Source organism: Heptranchias perlo, chromosome 21 (assembly GCF_035084215.1).
Source record: "Heptranchias perlo isolate sHepPer1 chromosome 21, sHepPer1.hap1, whole genome shotgun sequence".
Taxonomy (NCBI): domain Eukaryota; kingdom Metazoa; phylum Chordata; class Chondrichthyes; order Hexanchiformes; family Hexanchidae; genus Heptranchias; species Heptranchias perlo.
Genome location: NC_090345.1, coordinates 4,792,850 through 4,815,713, shown reverse-complemented (window position 1 = coordinate 4,815,713; position 22,864 = coordinate 4,792,850). Strand labels below are relative to the sequence as shown.

The 22,864-nt window shown below is 52.5% G+C and overlaps 1 protein-coding gene across 1 annotated transcript; it reads right to left on the bottom strand.

Moving 5' to 3' along the window:
• Nucleotides 1–409: 409 nt before the first annotated feature.
• On the bottom strand, nt 410–21,782 carry cpn1 (carboxypeptidase N, polypeptide 1). Its single transcript, XM_068002000.1, has 9 exons — nt 21,475–21,782; nt 12,843–13,039; nt 8,364–8,519; nt 6,824–7,006; nt 4,560–4,671; nt 3,216–3,355; nt 2,366–2,465; nt 1,521–1,639; nt 410–852 (listed from the first exon to the last, which is right to left on the bottom strand). The coding sequence occupies exons 1-9, from the start codon at nt 21,758–21,760 to the stop codon at nt 670–672; spliced, it is 1,476 nt and encodes a 491-aa protein (XP_067858101.1). The 5' UTR covers nt 21,761–21,782; the 3' UTR covers nt 410–669.
• Between the last annotated feature and the right edge of the window lie 1,082 nt (nt 21,783–22,864).

The window sequence follows — 22,864 nt, the reverse complement described above, 5'->3', positions numbered from 1 at the left end:
CTGGGGTTGCCAACCCTCCAGGAATGACCTGGAGTCTCCAGGATTGAAAGATTAATCTCCAGGACACTAGAGGGAGTAATACAAGAGGAAAATCACCGGGACGTTAAAAATAAATGTTTTTTTTTTTCTGAACTTTCTTCAAACACGTTTGTTTATTAGTTATAAAAATATTGATGATGGGTATAAAGGCTGTTTGACAGACAGTCAAGACTTAACCAATTGGGTACGAAGAGTTTATTTGCTTTCCAATAGGCCATGGGAAGGCGGGGTGTCACGATGATGGGCGTGTCGGGAGACCAATGGCGGGAGGCTGGGGGCGGGCTAATTGGAGGCAGGAGGTCATGTGATGAAACCTCCAGGAATACGTCCAACCAGAGTTGGCAACCCCTACTCATAAATTAAAACAAAATAAAGGCAGAATATTTATTGTGTTTTTTTTAATATATAAACATACACACACAAAATACAACTTTAAAAAGATAAAAAGTCCCTGGTCCGATTACCATCCTGAGGCAGAATTCTTCCAGAAGGTTCTTCCTGAGTTCCCCCCCCCCCCCCCCCCCACTTCATGAAGGTGGTTGCGTGAAAAAGGATTTGTTCTTTGGCGGGAGGAGGTCGGGTGGGAAGACCGGGGCGGGCGGGGGAAGAGAAAGGGTGAGGATCGCGGGTTCAGGCCCCCCGGTGACGGAGGCATCGGCGTTGCCGTGCCTTCGGGAGCGGAGGTCCCTCCCCGGTTACTTCCGGGCCCACTTTAGGAAGGGGCGCTGTGCTGGTGGCATTTTCCGGCGGCGGTGAGATGGTAGGCATACTGGCGGTGGGCTCACCGGCTCTCGGCACCAATTGGAAGTCCACCTGGGAGGAGAAAGGTCAAATCTTCAAAACTCGCAGCGTCTCGGAGTTCAGGTTAACGAGCGGAGTTTAATTTGTTTCCATCGCAAACTGGACAACAACAACAACTTGCATTTATACAGTTTCTTTAACGTAGTGAAAACGTCCCAAGGCGCTTCGCAGGAGCGTAAATCAGACAAAAATCTGACACCGAGCCGCATAGGACACGTTGCTAACGCCTCGACTTTAAAATTCACATCCGTGTGTTCAAACCCCTCCATGGCCCTCGCCCCCCCCTCCCTATCTCTGTAACCTCCTCCAGACCTACAACCCTCCGAGATCTCTGCACTCCTCCAATTCTGGCCTCTTGCGCATTCCCCGATTTTAATCGCTCCGCCATTGGCGGCCGTGCCTTCAGCTGCCTGGGCCCTAAGCTCTGGAATTCCCTCCCTAAACCTCTCCGCCTCTCTCTCCTCCTTTAAGACTCTGCTCATTACTTACCACTTTGACCAAGCTTTTGGTCACCTGTCCTAATATCGCCTTCTTTGGCTCGGTTTCAAATTTTGTTTGATTATGTTTCTGCGAAGCGCTTTGGGATGTTTTACTACGTTAAATGTGCGATATAAATACAAGCTGTTGTTGAGAAATGGAGAAAATTGGGGAAAGAAAAATAATCGGGAAAACTGACTCACCCGCGTTGGTTGGTTGGGATCTACATTGACGTGAAAGGCTTTGTCCTCATAGCCCGGGGCAGAGGCGGTGACCGTATATTTTCCCGGTAACAACAGACGGAAATAGTCCCCACCAACACCTTGAAGCAAAAACAAATTATTTTTACCCAAACCTGTCCATCCCACAGTTACATCTCCCAGGATGGAGGCATGTTCCATCATCAATCAGCCGAGGGGAAAGGAAGCAGGAACAGGGAGATAATTCCCAGCTTCGGCCGAGCTGCAAGGCTAACCACTGTCCTCTGAACTTTCCTCCCTTGTTCCAATACTTTGTCCGACACAGACACTTCCCTCCTCCACCTCCCTCCCCTCTCACTGCGTCAAGACTCAATCCCCTCGTCTCCCACGCTAACTCATTCTTCTGGCAATTCAGAGCCCGGGGACGCGGGGGAGGCGAGTTGGGGGAGGGGGGCGCGGGGGAGATTGGGGCAGGCGGTGATTGTGGACTGTGGGGAGGGGCGGAGATCGGGGGGGGGGGGGGAGGGGGTGGAGCGGGGATGTTCACTTGCCAATGCTGATGCCGGTCTGTGACGGGTGGGGAATAATTGTTCCTCCCACCTTTCCTCCTCTCTGTCCCAGTGCGGAGGTTCCTCTCCTCGGCCTGGAGTTCCCACATTGAAGTGGCTGCAAAGACAACACCTCCCCCACAGGCCCCTGGTGCGATGGTGGCAACAGAGGTCTGGGAGCAAGCGTCCACCCCGGGGAATGGCGTATGGCGATCGGGGGAACGAGGGGAGGAATTCCAGAGAAGAAGGAAGAATGAAATACTGAAAAGGATTACATTAATCCATTGCCATGGCACCCACCTGAGGTAACATCATGGTTAATGCCAGAAACAGAGATGACAGCGTTGTGAATCCCATTGTTATTTTCATCCAAGACCATCCCTTTAATTCCCTTGTGAACCTGAAATAAATTAAATTAAAGGGACAGTTTAACCTTTACATCACATGATTCATGACCCACATCAGGAAGCAAGAGTAAAGCTCCCTCTACACTGTCCCATCAAACACTCCCGGGGCAGGTACAGCACGGGTTCGATACAGAGTAAAGCTCCCTCTACACTGTCCCATCAAACACTCCCAGGGCAGGTACAGCACGGGTTAGATACAGAGTAAAGCTCCCTCTACACTGTCCCATCAAACACTCCCAGGGCAGGTACAGCACGGGTTAGATACAGAGTAAAGCTCCCTCTACACTGTCCCATCGAACACTCCCGGGGCAGGTACAGCACGGGTTCGATACAGAGTAAAGCTCCCTCTACACTGTCCCATCAAACACTCCCAGGGCAGGTACAGCACGGGTTAGATACAGAGTGAGGTATCCTCTACAGTGTACTCGTGTATATGACACCAAATCACATGACAACAATCTCAGAATTGACAGGTTTAGAGCAAGACATCTGACATTGTCCATCTAGGTGCTCACTTTCTGTAATTCTTTCGTGTTCTGTGCTGAGAACTCGTCTGGATTGGTTAATCGCTCGCAGACCCCGATGGTTATCCTACTGGTAAGTATACAGATATAAAACTTGCTTGTATTTTGTCAATATTAATAAAACCAACGAGTTGATTTAATCTCTGTTGTCCGGACCTATATAATTTGGATTAATCTACTCGGTTGATGCAACAACCAATAGCTGCACAAGAGTCTCACCTCCTCGATGTAGGCCAGCAGTGCCTCTCGATTCCCGTTCCACTCTCTCTGAAGCTCGTTCTCTGGCGGAAACTTCCTGCAGCTCAGCTCCAGCGTGATCTCAAAGCAGTTGGTGTGGATGTAGTTAAAGTCCTGCATCCCTGTCCGAAGAGCAAGGTCGGTGGGTGAGAAGAATTCGAAATCATGGCACAGGCAGTGTTCGCGTGAAAATTAGGAGATACAAAAAAACACACGCACATAATTCGACTCCCTCCTACTTGGTGTGACATTGGGCCAATGGTCAGGAACCATGAGATTTAATGCCTCATCTTGTGTTGTGCTGGTTAGGTAGTACGACTGGCCCTAGTGCCCGAGCTGGCGGGGGAGAAGGAAGAGGATGGGGAACACTGCTCAATGAATTGGGGAGAAACAATGGAATTGGAGTTGATCAGAGATGAAATTGTGGGATTGAAATTGCATAATTCATCTGGGATCGGGTACCAGGGAAACTCAGACCCACCAGGTCTCCACCCCTTTTAATCGCATGGCTGTGCGTGTGCGCGCGTGCGTGCGTGCGTGATTCCTGGGCTACCCCATGAATCCACCCAGACGAGCCCCCGACTGCGGCCCAATGGGACGTACGGCGGCCGAGACCTGGGCACAGGTTCCCTTCGGGACCTAAAGCACGGCTCAAAGTTCAAAAAGCACAATTGGCCGATCCCCCTCCCCTGGAGGGCCGACTGCCGTTGGAGCAGCAACAAGTTTTCATGGTGGTTTCCGGTTTTGTCCTGCGGCTCGAGCCGACTGGCGGAGACGGCGCTGGCTCCATGGGTCAGGTGGCCCTGTCCTGTGTCTAAAGAGGCAGGCGTGCGCCCCCCCCTCCCCCTCTTGTTTAAATGGCTCCATCGCTGGGAATTGGCCCAGAGTTGCGGCGTGTGGAAACTCTGCCCCAGCACATTTCCAGAAATGGGCCATGGCTCCACTGGAATTTCTAGGTTGATTAACCCAGATGGAGGAGCCAGCACTGGCACCAGGCATGATGGGCCGAATGGCCTCCTTCTCTGCAGCAATCTCTACGATTCGCTGGTGCACTGGGCCTCTGTATTTGGATGGTTGGAGTTGGAAAGAGGACTGGACTTAGCCGTGATGCCCCCACTGTTGAATAGGCAGCAGTGGCTGGCAGGTGAGGTCAGCAGGGCACCTGCCCAGCGCGGACTCGATGCCTTCCCGAGGACTGAGGAGAGAACCCAGACCCGGATGGACACTGGGTGCGGACTCCCCCTCCCCCCCGGCTACTCTGCAACGAGAGAGAGAGAGAGAGAGAGAGAGAGAGAGAGAGAGAACAAATGCGAGCGCACAACTCACCTCTCGCAAGGGAGTACCAGCTGGCACCATTGGTGATCCCATCAGGAAAATAGTCTCCGCAATTGGTCCCACTGTGCATCCATCCATGAGAGTAGGAGTAGATCTTAGCGAGCTGGAACGAGAGAGAAAGAGAGAGGGGGTTAGAAGGGGAAAGAGCGAATAAAGAGGGGTAAAGATAGAGAGAGGGAGGGGACGAGGGGGGATAGAGGGAACGGGAGGGGGAGAAAACTAAACTGAAGTCCTGAACTAACAGCAGAATTTCTATATTTTGACATCAAAAGTGTTCTTAATAATTATTCCAAACTCAAAAATTCATCCTTTGCTTTTTTTTTCTTCACCAGAAACCCTGTATCACCAAACACTCCCAGGGCAGGTACAGCACGGGTTAGATACAGCGTAAAGCTCCCTCTACACTGTCCCATCAAACACTCCCAGGGCAGGTACAGCACGGGTTAGATACAGAGTAAAGCTCCCTCTACACTGTCCCATCAAACACTCCCAGGGCAGGTACAGCACGGGTTAGATACAGAGTAAAGCTCCCTCTACACTGTCCCATCAAACACTCCCAGGACAGGTACAGCACGGGTTAGATCCTGTGACCTCTCTCAATTACGTTGCCATTTTGTTGTATTGAGACGCACTCCCAAGAAGAACTAATCGATACTTCCCCAAACTCATTTCATGTAGTCCCTTTACAGCCAACAGACAGAGGAGAGTTTCATCCCATCAGTCTGAGCTGGATTGGAACCCCTGCCCCAGGGGTGCTGTCAGTGTGTGTGGGACTGAATCAGTTGCCTCACTGAAGGGTTTCTGTAATAAAATGGGCAGCTCACAATCTGCATTACAACTGCTCCCTCTGGTGCAGGTTAGAAATATAACAGGCAGCAAAAGCACATTCTGGAAATGCTTGACTTGAATATTCACATTTGAAGACATTGTAAATCCACCTCTCACTGTACCAGCTTTCTATATATAAACCCCCGAACCCCTCGATTAGATTCCAGCCTGTAACTCACTCCCGGGTATCTGTTATTCTATATATAAACCCCCGAACCCCTCGATTAGATTCCAGCCTGTAACTCACTCCCGGGTATCTGTTATTCTATATATAAACCCCCCGAACCCCTCGATTAGATTCCAGCCTGTAACTCACTCCCGGGTATCCGTTATTCTATATATAAACCCCCCGAACCCCTCGATTAGATTCCAGCCTGTAACTCACTCCCGGGTATCCGTTATTCTATATATAAACCCCCCGAACCCCTCGATTAGATTCCAGCCTGTAACTCACTCCCGGGTATCTGTTATTCTATATATAAACCCCCCGAACCCCTCGATTAGATTCCAGCCTGTAACTCACTCCCGGGTATCCGTTATTCTATATATAAACCCCCCGAACCCCTCGATTAGATTCCAGCCTGTAACTCACTCCCGGGTATCTGTTATTCTATATATAAACCCCCCGAACCCCTCGATTAGATTCCAGTCTGTAACTCACTCCCGGGTATCCGTTATTCTATATATAAACCCCCCAAACCACTCGATTAGATTCCAGCCTGTAACTCACTCCCGGGTATCTGTTATTCTATATATAAACCCCCCGAACCCCTCGATTAGATTCCAGCCTGTAACTCACTCCCGGGTATCTGTTATTCTATATATAAACCCCCCGAACCCCTCGATTAGATTCCAGCCTGTAACTCACTCCCGGGTATCTGTTATTCTATATATAAACCCCCCGATTAGATTCCAGCCTGTAACTCACTCCCGGGTATCTGTTATTTTGTATATAAACCCCCCGAACCCCCCGATTAGATTCCAGCCATTACAGGATGTATACGTACCAACCAAATCCTCCCTTGTGACGTTTTGTGAGCACATAATCCAGGCCGAAACTCCCAGTGCCAGTACTGAGGGAGTGCTACACTGTCAGAGGTGTCATCTTTGAAACGTTAAACCGAGGCTCCATCTGCCCTCTCAGGTGAACATAAAAGAAGCAATGGGCACTATTTGAAGAGCAGGGGAGTTCTCCCCGGTGTCCTGGGGCCAATATTTATCCCTCAACCAACATCACTTAAAACAGATTATCTGGTCATTATCTCATGGCTGTTTGTGGGATCTTGCTGTGCGCAAATTGGCTGCCGTGTTTCCTACATTACAACAGTGTCTACATTTCAAAAAGTACTTAATTGGCTGTAAATCGCTTTGGGACGTCCTGAGGTTGTGAAAGGCGCTATATAAATGCAAGTTTGTTCTTTCTTTACCTTCTGGAAGAGCTGATGATCGGGCGTGGTGGAGATGATCTCTCCTTGTGGGGTCCAGCGGATGGGCTCTCGGGCCTTGTCGAAGGGGTAGTTTGCCACCACGGCCCCTCCGTGCATGTTGGCAGACAGGACAAAGTTGTAACTTTGCATCCACCGGATGACAGCGTAGGTTTCCTGCTCCGCCTGCAAACGGAATGAATCAACTTGAAGATGTTTCCCGCCTCCTGATACCTGGGCCGAGCCTCAGTCAAAGGTTCTCGATCCACATGGGAGTAGACTTTGCACAAATACTTAACGCGCTCACAACAGAACCCTCGCCGTGCCATTTCAACGCAGGTCTCAACCCTTTTATATATAAAAAAAACATATTCATTCTTGGGATGTGGGCATCGTTGGCAAGGCAGGCATTTATTGCCCCTCCGTAGTCGCCCTTGTTTGATATAACTGGGTGACTTGCCAGGCCACTTCAGAGGGCAGTTAAGAGTCAACCACCTTGGTGTGGGACTGGAGTCACATATAGGCCCAGACCAGACGACAATCATAGAATATTACAGCGTAGAAGGAGGCCAATCGGTCCATCGTGCCTGTGCTGGCTCTTTGAAAGAGCTATCCAATTAGTCCCCTGCTCTTTCCCCATAGCCCTGCAAATTTTTTCCTTTTCAAGTATTTATCCAATTCCCTTTTGAAAGTTATTATTGAATCTGCTTCCACCGCCCTTTCAGGCAGCGCGTTCCAGATCAGAACAACTCGCTGTGTAAAAAAATTCTCATCTCCCTCTCTGGTTCTTTTGCCAATCACCTTAAATTTGTCCCCTCTGGTTACTGACCCTCCTGCTACTGGAAACAGTTTCTCCTTATTTACTCTCTCAAAAACCTTCTAATTTTGAACACCTCTAAAGGGCATTAATGAACCAGTTGGGTTTTTTAACATCAATCTGACAGCTCCATGGTCACTTTTACTGAGACCAGATTTTTATTTCCAGATTTTTTTAAAAAAAAACTGAAATCAAATTCTCAAACTGCCCATGACGGGGTTTGAACTCACGTTTTCTGGATTATTAGTCCAGTTCTGTTCATTTTTACATGCAGTTCATCTGCTAAATCTGGGTCTTGGGGACGGGTGCCAGAGGCCAGTGGATCTGTTGGCTCCTATCAACTCTCTACGTGTCGGTTTTAAATATTCCCCTCACACCCTCAGTATTGGACTGAGCCCCAGATTCAGTGGGACAACAATTGGCTCTTACTTCAATCCTGCTCCCTCTACACTGTCCCATCAAACACTCCCAGGGCAGGTACAGCACGGGTTAGATACAGAGTAAAGCTCCCTCTACACTGTCCCATCAAACACTCCCAGGGCAGGTACAGCACAGGTTAGACACAGAGTAAAGCTCCCTCTACACTGTCCCATCAAACACTCCCGGGGCAGGTACAGCACGGGTTAGATACAGAGTAAAGCTCCCTCTACATTTGGCGGAGCAGGCTGATCGGAATTCCGACCTAATGGTCTGTGGGCCTTGACCGGTTTTGAGTGCGGGACTGACCTGTTCCTGCCAGTTGTCGGCGAGGGATATGTGGTGGTTTCTGCCGGCGAGCTTCACCGAACTCTGCAGGGCCATGTGCAGGTCAGGAAAGTTCCGGTTCAGGTCCACACCTCGTGCATTCGCCCGACCCGTCAGGTAGGTGTTCTTCTCCGAGCCCTGGAGAGCACAACACAGAAGGATGAGCCAGAAGCGTCTCCCTCCACAAACAGAGATAAGCAGAACAGCAGGTGAGTAAAGGCGCTTTCAGGTATCGCCCGTGTCCGCCTCTGCCTCAGCTCATCGGCGGCTGAAACCCTCATCCACGCCTTTTGTTACCTCCGGACCGGACTATTCCAATGCTCTCCTGACCGGCCTCCCATCTTCCACCCTCATCCAAAACTCTGCTGTCCGTATCCTAACTCGCACCAAGTCCCGTTCACCCATCACCCCCTGTGCTCGCTGACCTACATTGGCTCCTGCTCCAGGAATGCCTCGACTTTAAAATTCTCCCTCCGTGGCACCCCCCCCCACCATCTCTGTAACCTCCTCCAGCCCTACAACCCTCCGAGATCTCTGCGCTCCTCCAAATCATTCCCCACTTCCTTCGCTCCACCATTGGCGGCCGTGCCTTCAGCTGTCTGGGCCCTAAGTTCTGGAATTCCCTCCCTGAACCTCTCCGCCTCTCTCTTCCTTTGAGACACTCCTTAAAACCTACCTCTTTGACCAAGCTTTTGGTCACCTGTCCTAATATCACCTTATGTGGCTCGATGTCAAATTTGTTTGATAATCACTCCTGTGAACTGTGGCCAAGTGCATGCCTGTGGATGGCGGCCACGATTGGGCTGGGCTGTGATGCCTACCATGGTTGGATATCCTGCCGTCAAGGCTCACAGCAGAGGATCAGCCATTTGGGTGGTGGGACGGGAGGACTGCTGGAACTTTACCCCAGTGTGATTCAGATCTTCCTGGAGATCGGGGGAAGTCATTAATAAGGGGACTCCCAGAGATTGGGGGTCACTGATTAGGGGTCTCTGGAGATTTGGGGTCACTTTTTAGGGGCCTCCCGGAAATTGGGGGTCACCGACCATGGGCCTCCGGGAGATTGGGAACCACTGATCCGAGGCCTCCTGAAGGAAAGTGTGAATAAATTTGTGTGTTTGCCATTAATTGGTGGTTAACAAACCCTTAAAAGGCAACAGAGCATAAACACCAGTTGTGTGCACCAATCTGTGCTTATCTGATTCATAGAATCAGAGAACGGTTACAGCACGAAAGGAGGCCATTCGGCCCATTGAGTCCATGCCGGCTCTATGCAAGAGCAATCCAGCTAGTCCCACTCCCCTGCCCTATCCCCGTAGCCCTGCAAATTTTTTCCTTTTGAGTACTTATCCAGTTCCCTTTTGAAGGCCATGATTGAATCTGCCTCCACCACCCCCTCGGGCAGTGCATTCCAGATCCTAACCACTCGCTGTGTAAAAATGTCACCAGCAAAATACTGCAGATGCTGGAAATGTGAAATGAAAACAGAAAGTGCTGGAGAAGCTCAGCGAGTCAGGCAGCGTCCTGGCAGTGTGGGTAAAACCCCCCATTGATGCTAACTCACTAAATGGTGGCACTTAGAGCGTGGGTTAGCTATAAGACACGAGGTGGGGCAATCTTTGGGGTGAACCCTTCCTATCCAACCAAGGAAAGTGGTCCAAGCACAGCAATCCCATCTCAATCACCGGGCCCAGGAGACCCGCTTATCACACTGATCAACCTCAGGAAATAACTAAAATACAGACCATTGTGAGTGCCAAACCTTTCCAGTTTGTCAATGTGCTAGTGAGTGGCAATCTTCAAAAGGGGTTAGAAGTGCAAGTACAGGTAGAGGTGACCGATGTAGGGAGTTCCTTGGCACATGGGACCAAAGGCAAGGCAGAGGGACTCTGGAGGTTGAGTGGGTTGGGTAGAGACCTGGAGAGAGCAATCAGCACCAAATTAGAGGACGGAAGACGCTCGAGGGACCTTTCTCTTCCCTCACTTCCTTATCTTCTGGAAATTGCTCGAATCTGTATGCAAGGAGCACCGTATCAATTCAAATGGTTAACTCACGTCCTGACTCAAGTCAGAGGGCTACCAACTGAGCCAAGCTGACACCCACTTGAGCAGAAAACTCCCCCCACTGGGGAAATACATTCCCGGGGCAGAGAATGAAGAGGAGAGGATCAGTGGGTTCAAGAGGCCACTGGATGGGGCTCCGTTAAGTGAAGGGATTTGGGACACAGTGAGAAGGGACAAGGTGGGGCCTGGGTCATTTCCTGTCCCTAAGTTGGGTTCCCCCCGGGCTCGCTCTTCCCCACCCCCTCCAACTGGGCTCCCTCCCCCAAACTTGGGCTCCCTCCCCACCCCCCCAATGGGCTTACTACCCCCTCTAATTGGGCTCCCTCCCTCCCCTCCCCCTACACCTGGGCTCTCTCCCTCCCTTCCCCCCCACCCCCCAAACCTGGGCTCTCTCCCTCCCCTTCCCTCCCCCCACCCCCCAAACCAAGGCTCTCTCCCTCCCCTTCCCTCCCCCCACCCCCCAAACCGAGGCTCTCTCCCTCCCCTCCCCTCCCCTCCCCCCCCAAACCTGGGCTCTCTCTCCCTCCCCTCCCCCCCACCCCCCAAACCTGGGCTCCCACCATCCCCCCTCACCCCTTTCCACTAAAAATTCATCTCTCAAAACATGTCCCTGCCCCTCCTCGTGGTCTCTCACACCTCTTTCCCCCCCCTCTCTGTTCTGGTGTCTGCCTCTTTGCTACTCCTTCACGTCTCGTTTTCACATTCTGTTTCTCTCAGTTTCCGTCTCTTTCGCATCCGGACTCTCAGTGCCCTCCTCGCTCGCTATCTGTGTTGCTCGCTCTCCCTCACATTCTGTCTCTGTCTCACTCACACTCTGAATATCTCACTCTACCTCTGGTTTCCCCACGTACGTGTGTGTGAGAGCGCGAGAGAGCGAGCGAGCGAGCGAGTGAGAGAGAGAGTGAGTGAGAGTGATCCGCTGTCCAGTCTCCATGAACCGAGTACAGTGCCAGGGGCAGGGTGTGTTAGCCTGCAGCTCGGCTCCCAGCCCTGCCACCGGCCGAGGCAAAATTACAGCCGAGTGAGACCTCAGGTTCCTGATATTACGAAAGCTTTTAATCTTCTCCTTTTCACTCCCACCTCAAAAAACGCCCACCAAAAACCACCAGGCTGCTATTTCATGCTAACCATGTACTGGAGACACAGCTTGAAAGTATTAGACAGCAAGGCCAACCTGCCATTTTACACGCTGCATTTAGAATATTGTGTAAAAGAGAGGCTGGGTGGTGCAGTGGGACAGACACCAAGAGTCACCCCAGCACCAGAGTTAAATCCAACCCAGACAGAAGGGATCAAAGACTCTGTTCTAAATTATATAGGAGTTGGGGGGGGGGGTGGGGGGAAGAGGAGGAGGGTAGGGCGGGTGCAGGAGAGGGGAGGGGTGGAAGGCAGAGTTAATCCATTATCGAGGGGCAAATTTACAACTAATTTCTCAATTGTCAGCTGTTGTGGGAAACGGGAAATGGCACATTGGTGTACGGGAGGCACTGTTCTAAAACAGAAACTGAGGCACTTTGTTGGGACAGTGTACAGCGAGCTGCACTTAGATTTACATATTTTATATTTATGTATGTTCTTGTGTTTACTCTGTATCTAACCTGTGCTGTACCTGCCCTGGGAGTGTTTGATGGGACAGTGTAGAGGGAGCTTTACTCTGTATCCAACCCGTGCTGTACCTGACCTGGGAGTGTTTGATGGGACAGTGTAGAGGGAGCTTTACTCTGTATCTAACCCGTGCTGTACCTGCCCTGGGAGTGTTTGATGGGACAGTGTAGAGGGAGCTTTACTCTGTATCTAACCCGTGCTGTACCTGCCCTGGGAGTGTTTGATGGGACAGTGTAGAGGGAGCTTTACATTGATGGGTACATTACAACAGTGACTACACTTCAAAAATACTTCATTGGCTGCCCTGAGGTCTTGAAAGGCACTGTATAGATGCAAGTTCTTTACTTTATTGTAGATTAGAACAGTGACCTTCACAAGAATTACCTTCACCCGGTTAAACTTAGCCCTGATTTCAGCCTCTTTTAGGTTAGAAGTGAAATAGTTTTGAGAAGTCCCGGTGATTAGGCAGCGGGCCCCCAAGGGGTTGGGGGAGTCGGACCCAATAAGAGGTCCCAGTAAAGGATAAGTTAGAGTGTGGGGGTCGAACCAGTCTTGATTTTAACAGTGAGGATGTTGGAGGGATGAAGAGGGTGGGGCAGTGTACTTGGACTTTAATAGGAGGTAGTGGAGAAGATTAGACCGAACGTAGTGTTCTCGATAAAACCAGAGACGCGAAGGGCCACGATGGAGAGAGAGTTTGGGGGACGAGAGCAGAGGGCAAAGCTTGTTCCTTATGTCGCACCCCTAAACCCGACCAGCCGGTGGACACCACTGATTGAAGCAAATAATTACCTGGTCAGCAGCCACCTCGTAGCCGTCGGGGTTCATGGAGGGCAGGATGTGAATGCGGGTCTCGTGGATCAGGTGGGTGACGCGCGGGTTCCTGCGATTATACTCCTCGCACAGGTACTGCGCCAACTGGATAAGCAGCTCCCGCCCGAGCACCTCGTTACCGTGCATGTTCCCAACATACTTGAACTCTGGCTCCACTGCAACCACAGGAAGCAACATCAGCAAACGTCTGATTCTGGTTTGTTGCCAACCTTCTCCGCATCGCATAGAATCATCCAGCACAGAAGGAGGCCGTTCAGCCCATCGTGCCTGTGCCAGCTCTCTGAAAGAGCTATCCAATTAGTCCCACTCTCTTCCCCTCCCTCCCCCACTCTTTCCCCAGAGCCCTGTGAATTTTTCCTTTTCAAGTATTTATCCAATTCCCTTTTGAAAGTTATTATTGAATCTGCTTCCACCACCCTTTCAGGCAGCGAATTCCAGATCATAACAACTCGCTGCGTTAAAAAAAATTCTCATCTCTCCCTAGCTTTTTTGCCAATTGTCTTTAATCTGTGTCCTCTGGTTACCGACCCTCCTGCCACTGGAAACAGTTTCTCCTTATTTAATCTATCAAAACCCTTCATAATTTTGAGCACCTCTATTAAATCTCTCCTTAACCTTCTCTGCTCTAAGGAGAACTATCCCAGCTTCTCCAGTCTATCCACATAACTGAAGTCCCTCATCCCTGGTACCATTCTAGTAAATCACCTCTGCACCCTCTCCAAGGCCTTGACATCTTTCCTAAAGTGCGGTGCCCAGAATTGGACACAATGCTCCAGCTGAGGCCTAACCAGTGTTTTATAAAGGTTTAACATAACTTCCTTGCTTTTGTACTCTACGCCTCTATTAATAAAAAAGCATATGCGATCCTGGGCTTTAACAACCTTCTCAACTTGTCCTGCCACCTTCAAAGATTTGTGTACGTGCACCCCCAGGTCTCTCTGTTCCTGCACCCCCTTTAAAATTGTACCATTTAGTTTATATTGCCTCTCCTCGTTCTTCCTACCAAAACACTTCACATCAGGAGGGGTTGCCTCATTTATTGTTGGGTGTACCGTTCCACAGATTCCCGGCAGCCTCCAGCACCTCACCCAAGTACTGCACGTGGGAGCCTTGGTGTGGAGTGCCAGTGGGCTATTCAACCATGGGGAGAGCACCACGGCCCAGCCTGACACTCCCCTCCCCTGACGCGCACTCACGTACATTAGGGGCTCATCGATCAGCGACCGACGTTCAGGAGCAGGAAACCCGGGTTGGATTCTTTTCCCCTCCTAACGTGGCAGCTCTGAGGCCGTTGCTGGGAGCGGGGATAATGTGCTCAATAAATGCAAGTCTCTCTCTCTCTTTCTGCAACAACTTGCATTTATACAGCGCCTTTAACAGAGTAAACCGTCCCAAGGCGCTCCACAGGAGCGTAATCAGACAGAAAAAAACTGACACCAAGCCACATAAGGAGATATTAGGAAAATTGATCAAAAGCTTGGTCAAAGAGATAGGTTTTAAGCAGCATCTTAAAGGAGGAGAGAGAGGTTTAGGGGGGGGATTTTCCACAGCTTAAGGCCTAGACAGCTGAAGGCACGGCCGCCAATGGTGGAGCGATTAAAATCGGGGAATGCGCAAGAGGCCAGAATTGGAGAAGCGCAGAGATCTCGGAGGGTTGTAGGGCTGGAGGAGGTTACAGAGATAGGGAGGGGGCGAGGGCCATGGAGGGATTTGAACGCAAGGATGAGAATTTTAAATTTGAGGCGTTCCCAGACCGGGAGCCAATGTAGGTCAGCGAGCACAGGGGGTGATGGGTGAACGGGACTTGGTGCGAGTTAGGATTCGGGCAGCAGAGTTTTGGATGAGCTCAAGTTTACGGAGGGTGGAAGATGGGAAGCCGGACAGGAGAGCATTGGAATAGTCGAGGCTGGAGGTAACAAAAGGAATGGATGAGGGTTTCAGCAGCAGATGGACTAAGCTGGGGGAGGTGGGGGGGGGCGGCAGACGGGGCAGGGGGGGGGGGGGGTGGGGGGGAGAGGCGGCGGATGAGCCGGGGGGAGAAACTCAAACAGGTAGGGGCTTTGTCCGGCTGTCGCAGTTGGCTGTCAGCCAAGCAGGAAGAGGCTGCCAAAGACCAGCACTCTCTGTGCAGGGTTCATTCACAAACAGAAGGTCCTTTCTACGAGCCCGACAAAGATTTCATTGCAGGAACTCTGGACAAGCAAAACTTGGGGGAGTTGGAAATGTGAGATATCCTGCAGACTGCTGGGCTGGAGGGCAGCCTGGAATCTGAGGATTACCGGGCGACAGACCAGACTGAGCAGAAGAGGCAGAAATATCCTGTGTTAAAAATAAAAGACGTAGCACAGTCTGGCTCCCAACAGATCAGTGGATAAGTGCACCATCGGGGGTGGGGTGGTGTGGGGTGGGGTGGGGTGGGGTGGGGCAGGGTGGGGTGGGGCGGGGTGGTGTGGTGTGGTGCGGGGTGGGGTGGGGCGGGGTGGGGCGGGGTGGGGTGGGGCTGAACACGCCAGGTTCGATACCCGCTGTGTTAGCTGATCTGAGCCTGGGTGCCCGAGGAGTAATGCACCAGTTGGGACTCAGCACTGAGTTAGGGAGTGCTCCCCCCTCCATTAAACAACTCATTAGCTCCCACTCCTGTCTGTTCTCCAGTATTCCCTGCTGGAAAATGCACGTAGGTGGATATTAAGGGCTGGATTGGGCTTGGCGGCGATGACTCCCTTGGTCAAATAGTCTGCTGACGGGCATCCGGTAACTCACTGAGTGACTGTTCTTCACACATCAGCCAGGCCGTTTGAGGGAGGCCCTCACATCTGGGCACAATCCTGTCCTCAGACACACACACTTCCCATCAGCTGTCACTGGACTGGGCTGAGGGGCAGGAACCTTATTGGATGTTTCCTTGCTCTAGCCCAGGAGGTCAAGGCCCATCGGAGCAGCACAACCACCCGTCCGAGCTGAGATCAGCTAACTCACAGCGCAGGTTTGGAAAGAACAGGGCAAACATGACCGCCTCCTAACAATCGAATATCACAAGATCTCCCGTTGTTTCATAAGAACATAAGAAATAGGAGCAGGAGTAGGCCAATCGGCCCCTCGAGCCTGCTCCGCCATTCAATAAGATCATGGCTGATCTGATCCCAACCACAAATCTAAAGAACACAAGAAGTCGGAGCAGGACCCGGCCACATAGCCCCTGGGCCCTCTCCGCCACCCACAGGGCATTGACCGATCCGAACTCAGCTTCATGTCCAATTTCCTGCCCGCTCCCCATAACCCCTAATTCCCTTTACTTCTAGGAAACTGTCTATTTCTGTTTTAAATTTATTTAATGATGTAGCTTCCACAGCTTCCTGGGGCAGCAAATTCCACAGACCTACCACCCTCTGAGTGAAGAAGTTTCTCCTCATCTCAGTTTTGAAAGAGCAGCCCCTTATTCTAAGATTATGCCCCCTAGTTCTACTTTCACCCATCTTTGGGAACATCCTTACTGCATCCACCCGATCAAGACCCTTCACAATCTTATATGTTTCAATAAGATCGCCTCTCATTCTTCTGAACTCCAATGAGTAGAGTCCCAATCTACTCAACTTTCATACTGTAGCTGGACAGTACTCAGCCTGCAGTCACGGTCAATATACCCTCCCAGTGCCAGCATCCACACAGAGCAACATACCCCAGAGTGTAAATCAATCCAAGGCGTCAAACCCCATCCCTGGTCAGGATACAAGTAAAACGGGTCCTGTAAGAGGCACTCTCACCTCCGACCTCTAACCTCTCTCTGTCCTTTCACATCTCCCTATTTTATCAATACAGTCCCCACCACTTACACCGTCCACACTTGTCCTGGACAGCCACTTAAATCGGGTAAATAGCATTAATCACTTACCATCGCCACAGGGAGTCAATTACAAAGGCAGCGTTTACAACATATTAAGTCCGCTGACTATTTTGGGCAGTTCAGTAAGGTTTTTGCACCTCGTTATCATATTTTGATTTCGATCCCTCAGTCGATTATTCTGCGTCCGTGTCTATTTTGAGCCCAGGATCTCTCATTGTCGACAATCACCCAATTGTGAACCACAATCCCACCCACACCAGGAATCCTGTCCCGCCTGAATTTTACCAGCTCCCGATTCTTCAATCTGCAATTTGGGAACACTGGAGAAACCCTCTTGGTTTAAATCCCGGACAAACCATCTGTTGATTCCCTTTCCACGTTAAATTTCATTGACAATAGTGGAATTGGAATCCAGTCAGCTTTGTATCCTTCTCTGTTCCCATTGTCTCTGTCTCAAAGACAACAAACACACTGTCCAACGTGTATATCAGGCCAATCGTGTTAACATGCCCACTATAAGCGGTGGGGACTCTGCAACTCCAGTCAGTGCTCCCCTGAACTTTCCCCCCTTGTTCTTCCTAAATTCCAAATCCTCCATCCTCTTCCCCCTCTCCACATCTCCAAGGCGTAAGGAAGGAAAGAACTTTCATTTATATCACGCCTTTCACCACCTCAGGACGTCCCAAACAGCTTTATAGCCAATCAAGTACTTTTTGAAGTGTAGTCACTGTTGTGATGTAGGAAAAGCGGCAGCCAACGTGCGCACAGCAAGATCCCACAAACAGCAATGTGATAATGAGCAGATAATCTTTTTTTTTAAAAAAGTGATGTTGGTTGAGGGATAAATATTGGCCCAGGACACCGGGGAGAACTCCCCTGCTCTTCTTCGAAATAGTGGCCGTGGGATCTTTTACATCCACCCGAGGGGGCAGACGGGGCCTCGGTTTAATGTCTCATCCGAAAGGCGGCACCTCCGACAATGCAGCACTCCCTCGGTACTGCCCTGGGAGTGTCGGCCTGGAGTTTGCCTGGATTTGTCACACCTCCACACCATCTGCTTCTCACTCATTCTTTCACAGGTCCTCAAAATCAGCAAACTGCTCACTTCCCTCAATCTACCCTTCAAGTATTTAAGACGCGGCCTTTCGGCGTTACCTGATCAGGATTTCGTGATTTGCCTCATCTAGTCCCTCTCTTTTTAACCTTGGCAGTGCTCTCGTGGTGGAAATCTGGTAAACTCTTCCCCCAAAAGGCTGTGGATGTTGGGAGTCAATTGAAAATTTCAAGACTGAGATTGATAGATTTTTGTTAGTTAAGATTTTCAAGTGATATGGGACCAAGTCGGGCAAATTGAGTTAAGGTACAGATCAACCATGATCTAACTGAACAGCGGAACAGGCTCGAGGGGCTGAACGGCCTCCTCCTGTTCCTGTGTTCCACATTTGACCCTTGACCTAGGTTTCTCAACAACAAAATATCAATGGACCTAATTTTGCAATCTGTTTGTTTTGGAGGTATCCCAATAGAATCTAGTCTAAAAACCACATTCAAACAGACCTCACTTCACAGGACCACTCTGGGTCTCTCAAAAACTACTGGGGCACTGAGCTGTTTACAGTTCTAAGCTCTTGCGCTATATTGGAGGTACGACCGCTGCTCCCCCCCCCACAAATCTCTCCCCTCCCCCCCCCCACCCCCCCAAGTCTCTCCCCACCCCCCCCCACAATCTCACCCCCACAGGCCTGAGCTCCAGATTTCACCTGCATCACCACAGAGCGGCCCTGATTGGACATGAAATAAGTTACCAGGGAAGGACATTGAAGAAAAAATGGGCTCAATTGGCAGATGTGTTCTAAAGAGAGAAGGGGGTTGAGGGACATGGTGGGGGGAGGGATGGTCTACCCTGTTTACCCTCCTTCCCTCAACATTCCTATCTCTATCCGCTCCCTTTTCCCCCACACTTCCACTCCCTTTTTCCCTTCCCCCTCTCCCCCCAAATCCCCCCGAAATTCCCTCCTCCCGCCAAATCCCCCCCCCAAATTCCCTCCTCTCCCCAAATCCACCCCCCGAAATTCCCTCCTCTCCCCAAATCCACCCCCCGAAATTCCCTCCTCTCCCCAAATCCACCCCCCGAAATTCCCTCCTCTCCCCAAATCCCCCCCGAAATTCCCTCCTCTCCCCAAATCCCACCCCCGAAATTCCCTCCTCTCCCCAAATCCCCCCTCCCCAAATCCCCCCGCGTAATTCCCTCCTCTCCCCAAATCCCCCCGCGAAATTGCCTCCTCTCCCCAAATCCCCCCGCGAAATTGCCTCCTCTCCCCAAATCCCCCGCGAAATTGCCTCCTCTCCCCAAATCCCCCGCGAAATTGCCTCCTCTCCCCAAATCCCCCGCGAAATTGCCTCCTCTCCCCAAATCCCCCCGCGAAATTGCCTCCTCTCCCCAAATCCCCCCCGAAATTCCCTCCTCTCCCCAAATCCCACCCCCGAAATTCCCTCCTCTCCCCAAATCCCCCCTCCCCAAATCCCCCCCGAAATTCCCTCCTCTCCCCAAATCCCACCCCCGAAATTCCCTCCTCTCCCCAAATCCCCCCTCCCCAAATCCCCCCGCGTAATTCACTCCTCTCCCCAAATCCCCCCGCGAAATTGCCTCCTCTCCCCAAATCCCCCCGCGAAATTGCCTCCTCTCCCCAAATCCCCCCGCGAAATTGCCTCCTCTCCCCAAATCCCCCGCGAAATTGCCTCCTCTCCCCAAATCCCCCGCGAAATTGCCTCCTCTCCCCAAATCCCCCGCGAAATTGCCTCCTCTCCCCAAATCCCCCCGCGAAATTGCCTCCTCTCCCCAAATCCCCCCGCGAAATTCCCTCCTCTCCCCAAATCCCCCCCCGAAATTCCCTCCTCTCCCCAAATTCCCTCCTCTCCCCAAATCCCACCCCCGAAATTCCCTCCTCTCCCCAAATCCCACCCCCGAAATTCCCTCCTCTCCCCAAATCCCCCCGCGAAATTCCCTCCTCTCCCCAAATCCCCCCGCGAAATTCCCTCCTCTCCCCAAATCCCCCCGCGAAATTGCCTCCTCTCCCCAAATCCCCCCGCGAAATTGCCTCCTCTCCCCAAATCCCCCCCGAAATTCCCTCCTCTCCCCAAATCCACCCCCGAAATTCCCTCCTCTCCCCAAATCCCCCCTCCCCAAATCCCACCCCCGAAATTCCCTCCTCTCCCCAAATCCCACCCCCGAAATTCCCTCCTCTCCCCAAATCCCCCCGCGAAATTCCCTCCTCTCCCCAAATCCCCCCGCGAAATTCCCTCCTCTCCCCAAATCCCCCCGCGAAATTGCCTCCTCTCCCCAAATCCCCCCGCGAAATTGCCTCCTCTCCCCAAATCCCCCCCGAAATTCCCTCCTCTCCCCAAATCCACCCCCGAAATTCCCTCCTCTCCCCAAATCCCCCCTCCCCAAATCCCCCCGCGTAATTCCCTCCTCTCCCCAAATCCCCCTCCCCAAATCCCCCCGCGTAATTCCCTCCTCTCCCCAAATCCCCCTCCCCAAATCCCCCCGCGTAATTCCCTCCTCTCCCCAAATCCCCCCGCGAAATTGCCTCCTCTCCCCAAATCCCCCCCCGAAATTCCCTCCTCTCCCCAAATCCCCCCTCCCCAAATCCCCCCGCGTAATTCCCTCCTCTCCCCAAATCCCCCCGCGAAATTGCCTCCTCTCCCCAAATCCCCCCCCCGAAATTCCCTCCTCTCCCCAAATCCCCCCTCCCCAAATCCCCCCGCGTAATTCCCTCCTCTCCCCAAATCCCCCTCCCCAAATCCCCCCGCGTAATTCCCTCCTCTCCCCAAATCCCCCCGCGAAATTGCCTCCTCTCCCCAAATCCCCCCGCGAAATTCCCTCCTCTCCCCAAATCCCCCCGCGTAATTCCCTCCTCTCCCCAAATCCCCCCGCGAAATTGCCTCCTCTCCCCAAATCCCCCCGCGAAATTCCCTCCTCTCCCCAAATCCCCCCGCGAAATTCCCTCCTCTCCCCAAATCTCTCCCCCCCCCCCCACTCTCTATCCCCCCTCCCCTCTCTCTATCCCCCCCCCCCTCTCTCTATCCCCCCCCCCCCCTCCTCCTCCCTCTATCCCCCCCCTCTCTATCCCCCCCTCTCTATCCCCCCCCCCCACTCTCTCTATCCCCCCCCCCCCCCCCACTCTCTCTATCCCCCCCCCCACTCTCTCTATCCCCCCCCCCCCCTCTCTATCCCCCCCCCCCCTCTCTATCCCCCCCCCCACTCTCTCTATCCCCCCCCCACTCTCTCTATCCCCCCCCCCCTCTCTATCCCCCCCCCCCACTCTCTCTATCCCCCCCCCCCACTCTCTCTATCCCCCCCCCACTCTCTCTATCCCCCCCCCACTCTCTCTATCCCCCCCCCCCTCTCTATCCCCCCCCCCCACTCTCTCTATCCCCCCCCCCCCACTCTCTCTATCCCCCCCCCACTCTCTCTATCCCCCCCCCCCCACTCTCTCTATCCCCCCCCCCCACTCTCTCTATCCCCCCCCCCCACTCTCTCTATCCCCCCCCCCCACTCTCTCTATCCCCCCCCCCCACTCTCTCTATCCCCCCCCCCCCACTCTCTCTATTCCCCCCCCCCCCCCCCTCTCTATCCCCCCCCCCCCCTCTCTATCCCCCCCCCCTCCCACTCTCTCTATCCCCCCCCCCTCCCCCTCTCTATCCCCCCCCCCCTCCCTCTCTATCCCCCCCCCCCCCAGGACTCACACTGCTCATGGATGCCGGGGTGGTCGCTCAGTTCCAGTACATACAGGTGGCGGCCCTGCGCGCTGCGGCCGATGCTGTAGAGCCGGCTGATGAAGGGACAGTCTCTCTGCACCCCGAGCAGAGCGCTCACCAGCCCGTCGTAGCGGTGATGCTGGAAGTCCACGGGCAGGGCGAGCGGCAGGAGCGCCCAGCACAGCCACAGGCTGCCGAGCCCGCGCAGCATGGTGCGGGCAGTGCCGACTCCCAGCTCCTGTCCGCCTGTCTGACGACCCCTCCCACTAATCATTAACAGGAAACAAGCTCAATAACCCCGGGGAAGGAAGCAAGTCGACCCCTCCCTGGCTGGAGGTAGGGTGGGGAGGAGGCTGGTCCCTTTATTTAAAGGGACAGCATCGCAGAAAGGGGCATCGGGCGCCTCGCGACCCCTGGCTCACCATGTGCCAGGCAATGACCCCTTACCCCGTCCACCGTGTTGGTTAGAGGAAAGAATTTCCTTCTTTCCCCCCCCCCCCCCCCCCGGCCCCGCTTCAAGAGACACGAGGGCATATTTGTCCTCCTTTGGTTTGGGGGGGGGGGGGCATAAAGGATTTTTTGGCCCCGGAGCAGGGCGGACAATCGGGCAAAGGTGGCATCGCATTCCGGTAACAGAGCCCTGCTGATTTCCCTCTCCGCACTACAAGAGGAGAATGGGCCCCATTGACTCGTCGCTGGGGGTAGGGTACCACAGGGGCACACGCACCTCGAGCACGTGAACCCCCAGATAGGATCAGCAGCGACCCCGGACGATATTCCTCTCCCTAACCCAGAGGCACTGAGGCCAACTGCATACCCGGGAGTGAGTTACAGGCTGGAATCTAATCGAGGGGTTCGGGGGGTTTATATATAGAATAACGGATACCCGGGAGTGAGTTACAGGCTGGAATCTAATTGAGGGGTTCGGATGGTTTAAATATAGAAGAACGGATACCCGGGAGTGAGTTACAGGCTGGAATCTAATCGAGGGGTTCGGGGGTTTATATATAGAATAACGGATACCCGGGAGTGAGTTACAGGTTGGAATCTAATCGAGGGGTTCGGGGTTTTTTTTTTATATAGAATAACAGATACCCGGGAGTGAGTTACAGGCTGGAATCTAATCGAGGGGTTCGGGGGGTTTATATATAGAATAACAGATACCCGGGAGTGAGTTACAGGCTGGCATCTAATCGAGGGGTTCGGGGGGTTTATACATAGAATAACAGATACCCGGGAGTGAGTTACAGGCTGGAATCTAATCGAGGGGTTCGGGGGGTTTATATATAGAATAACGGATACCCGGGAGTGAGTTACAGGCTGGAAGCTAATCGAGGGGTTTGGATGGTTTATATATAGAATAACGGATACCCGGGAG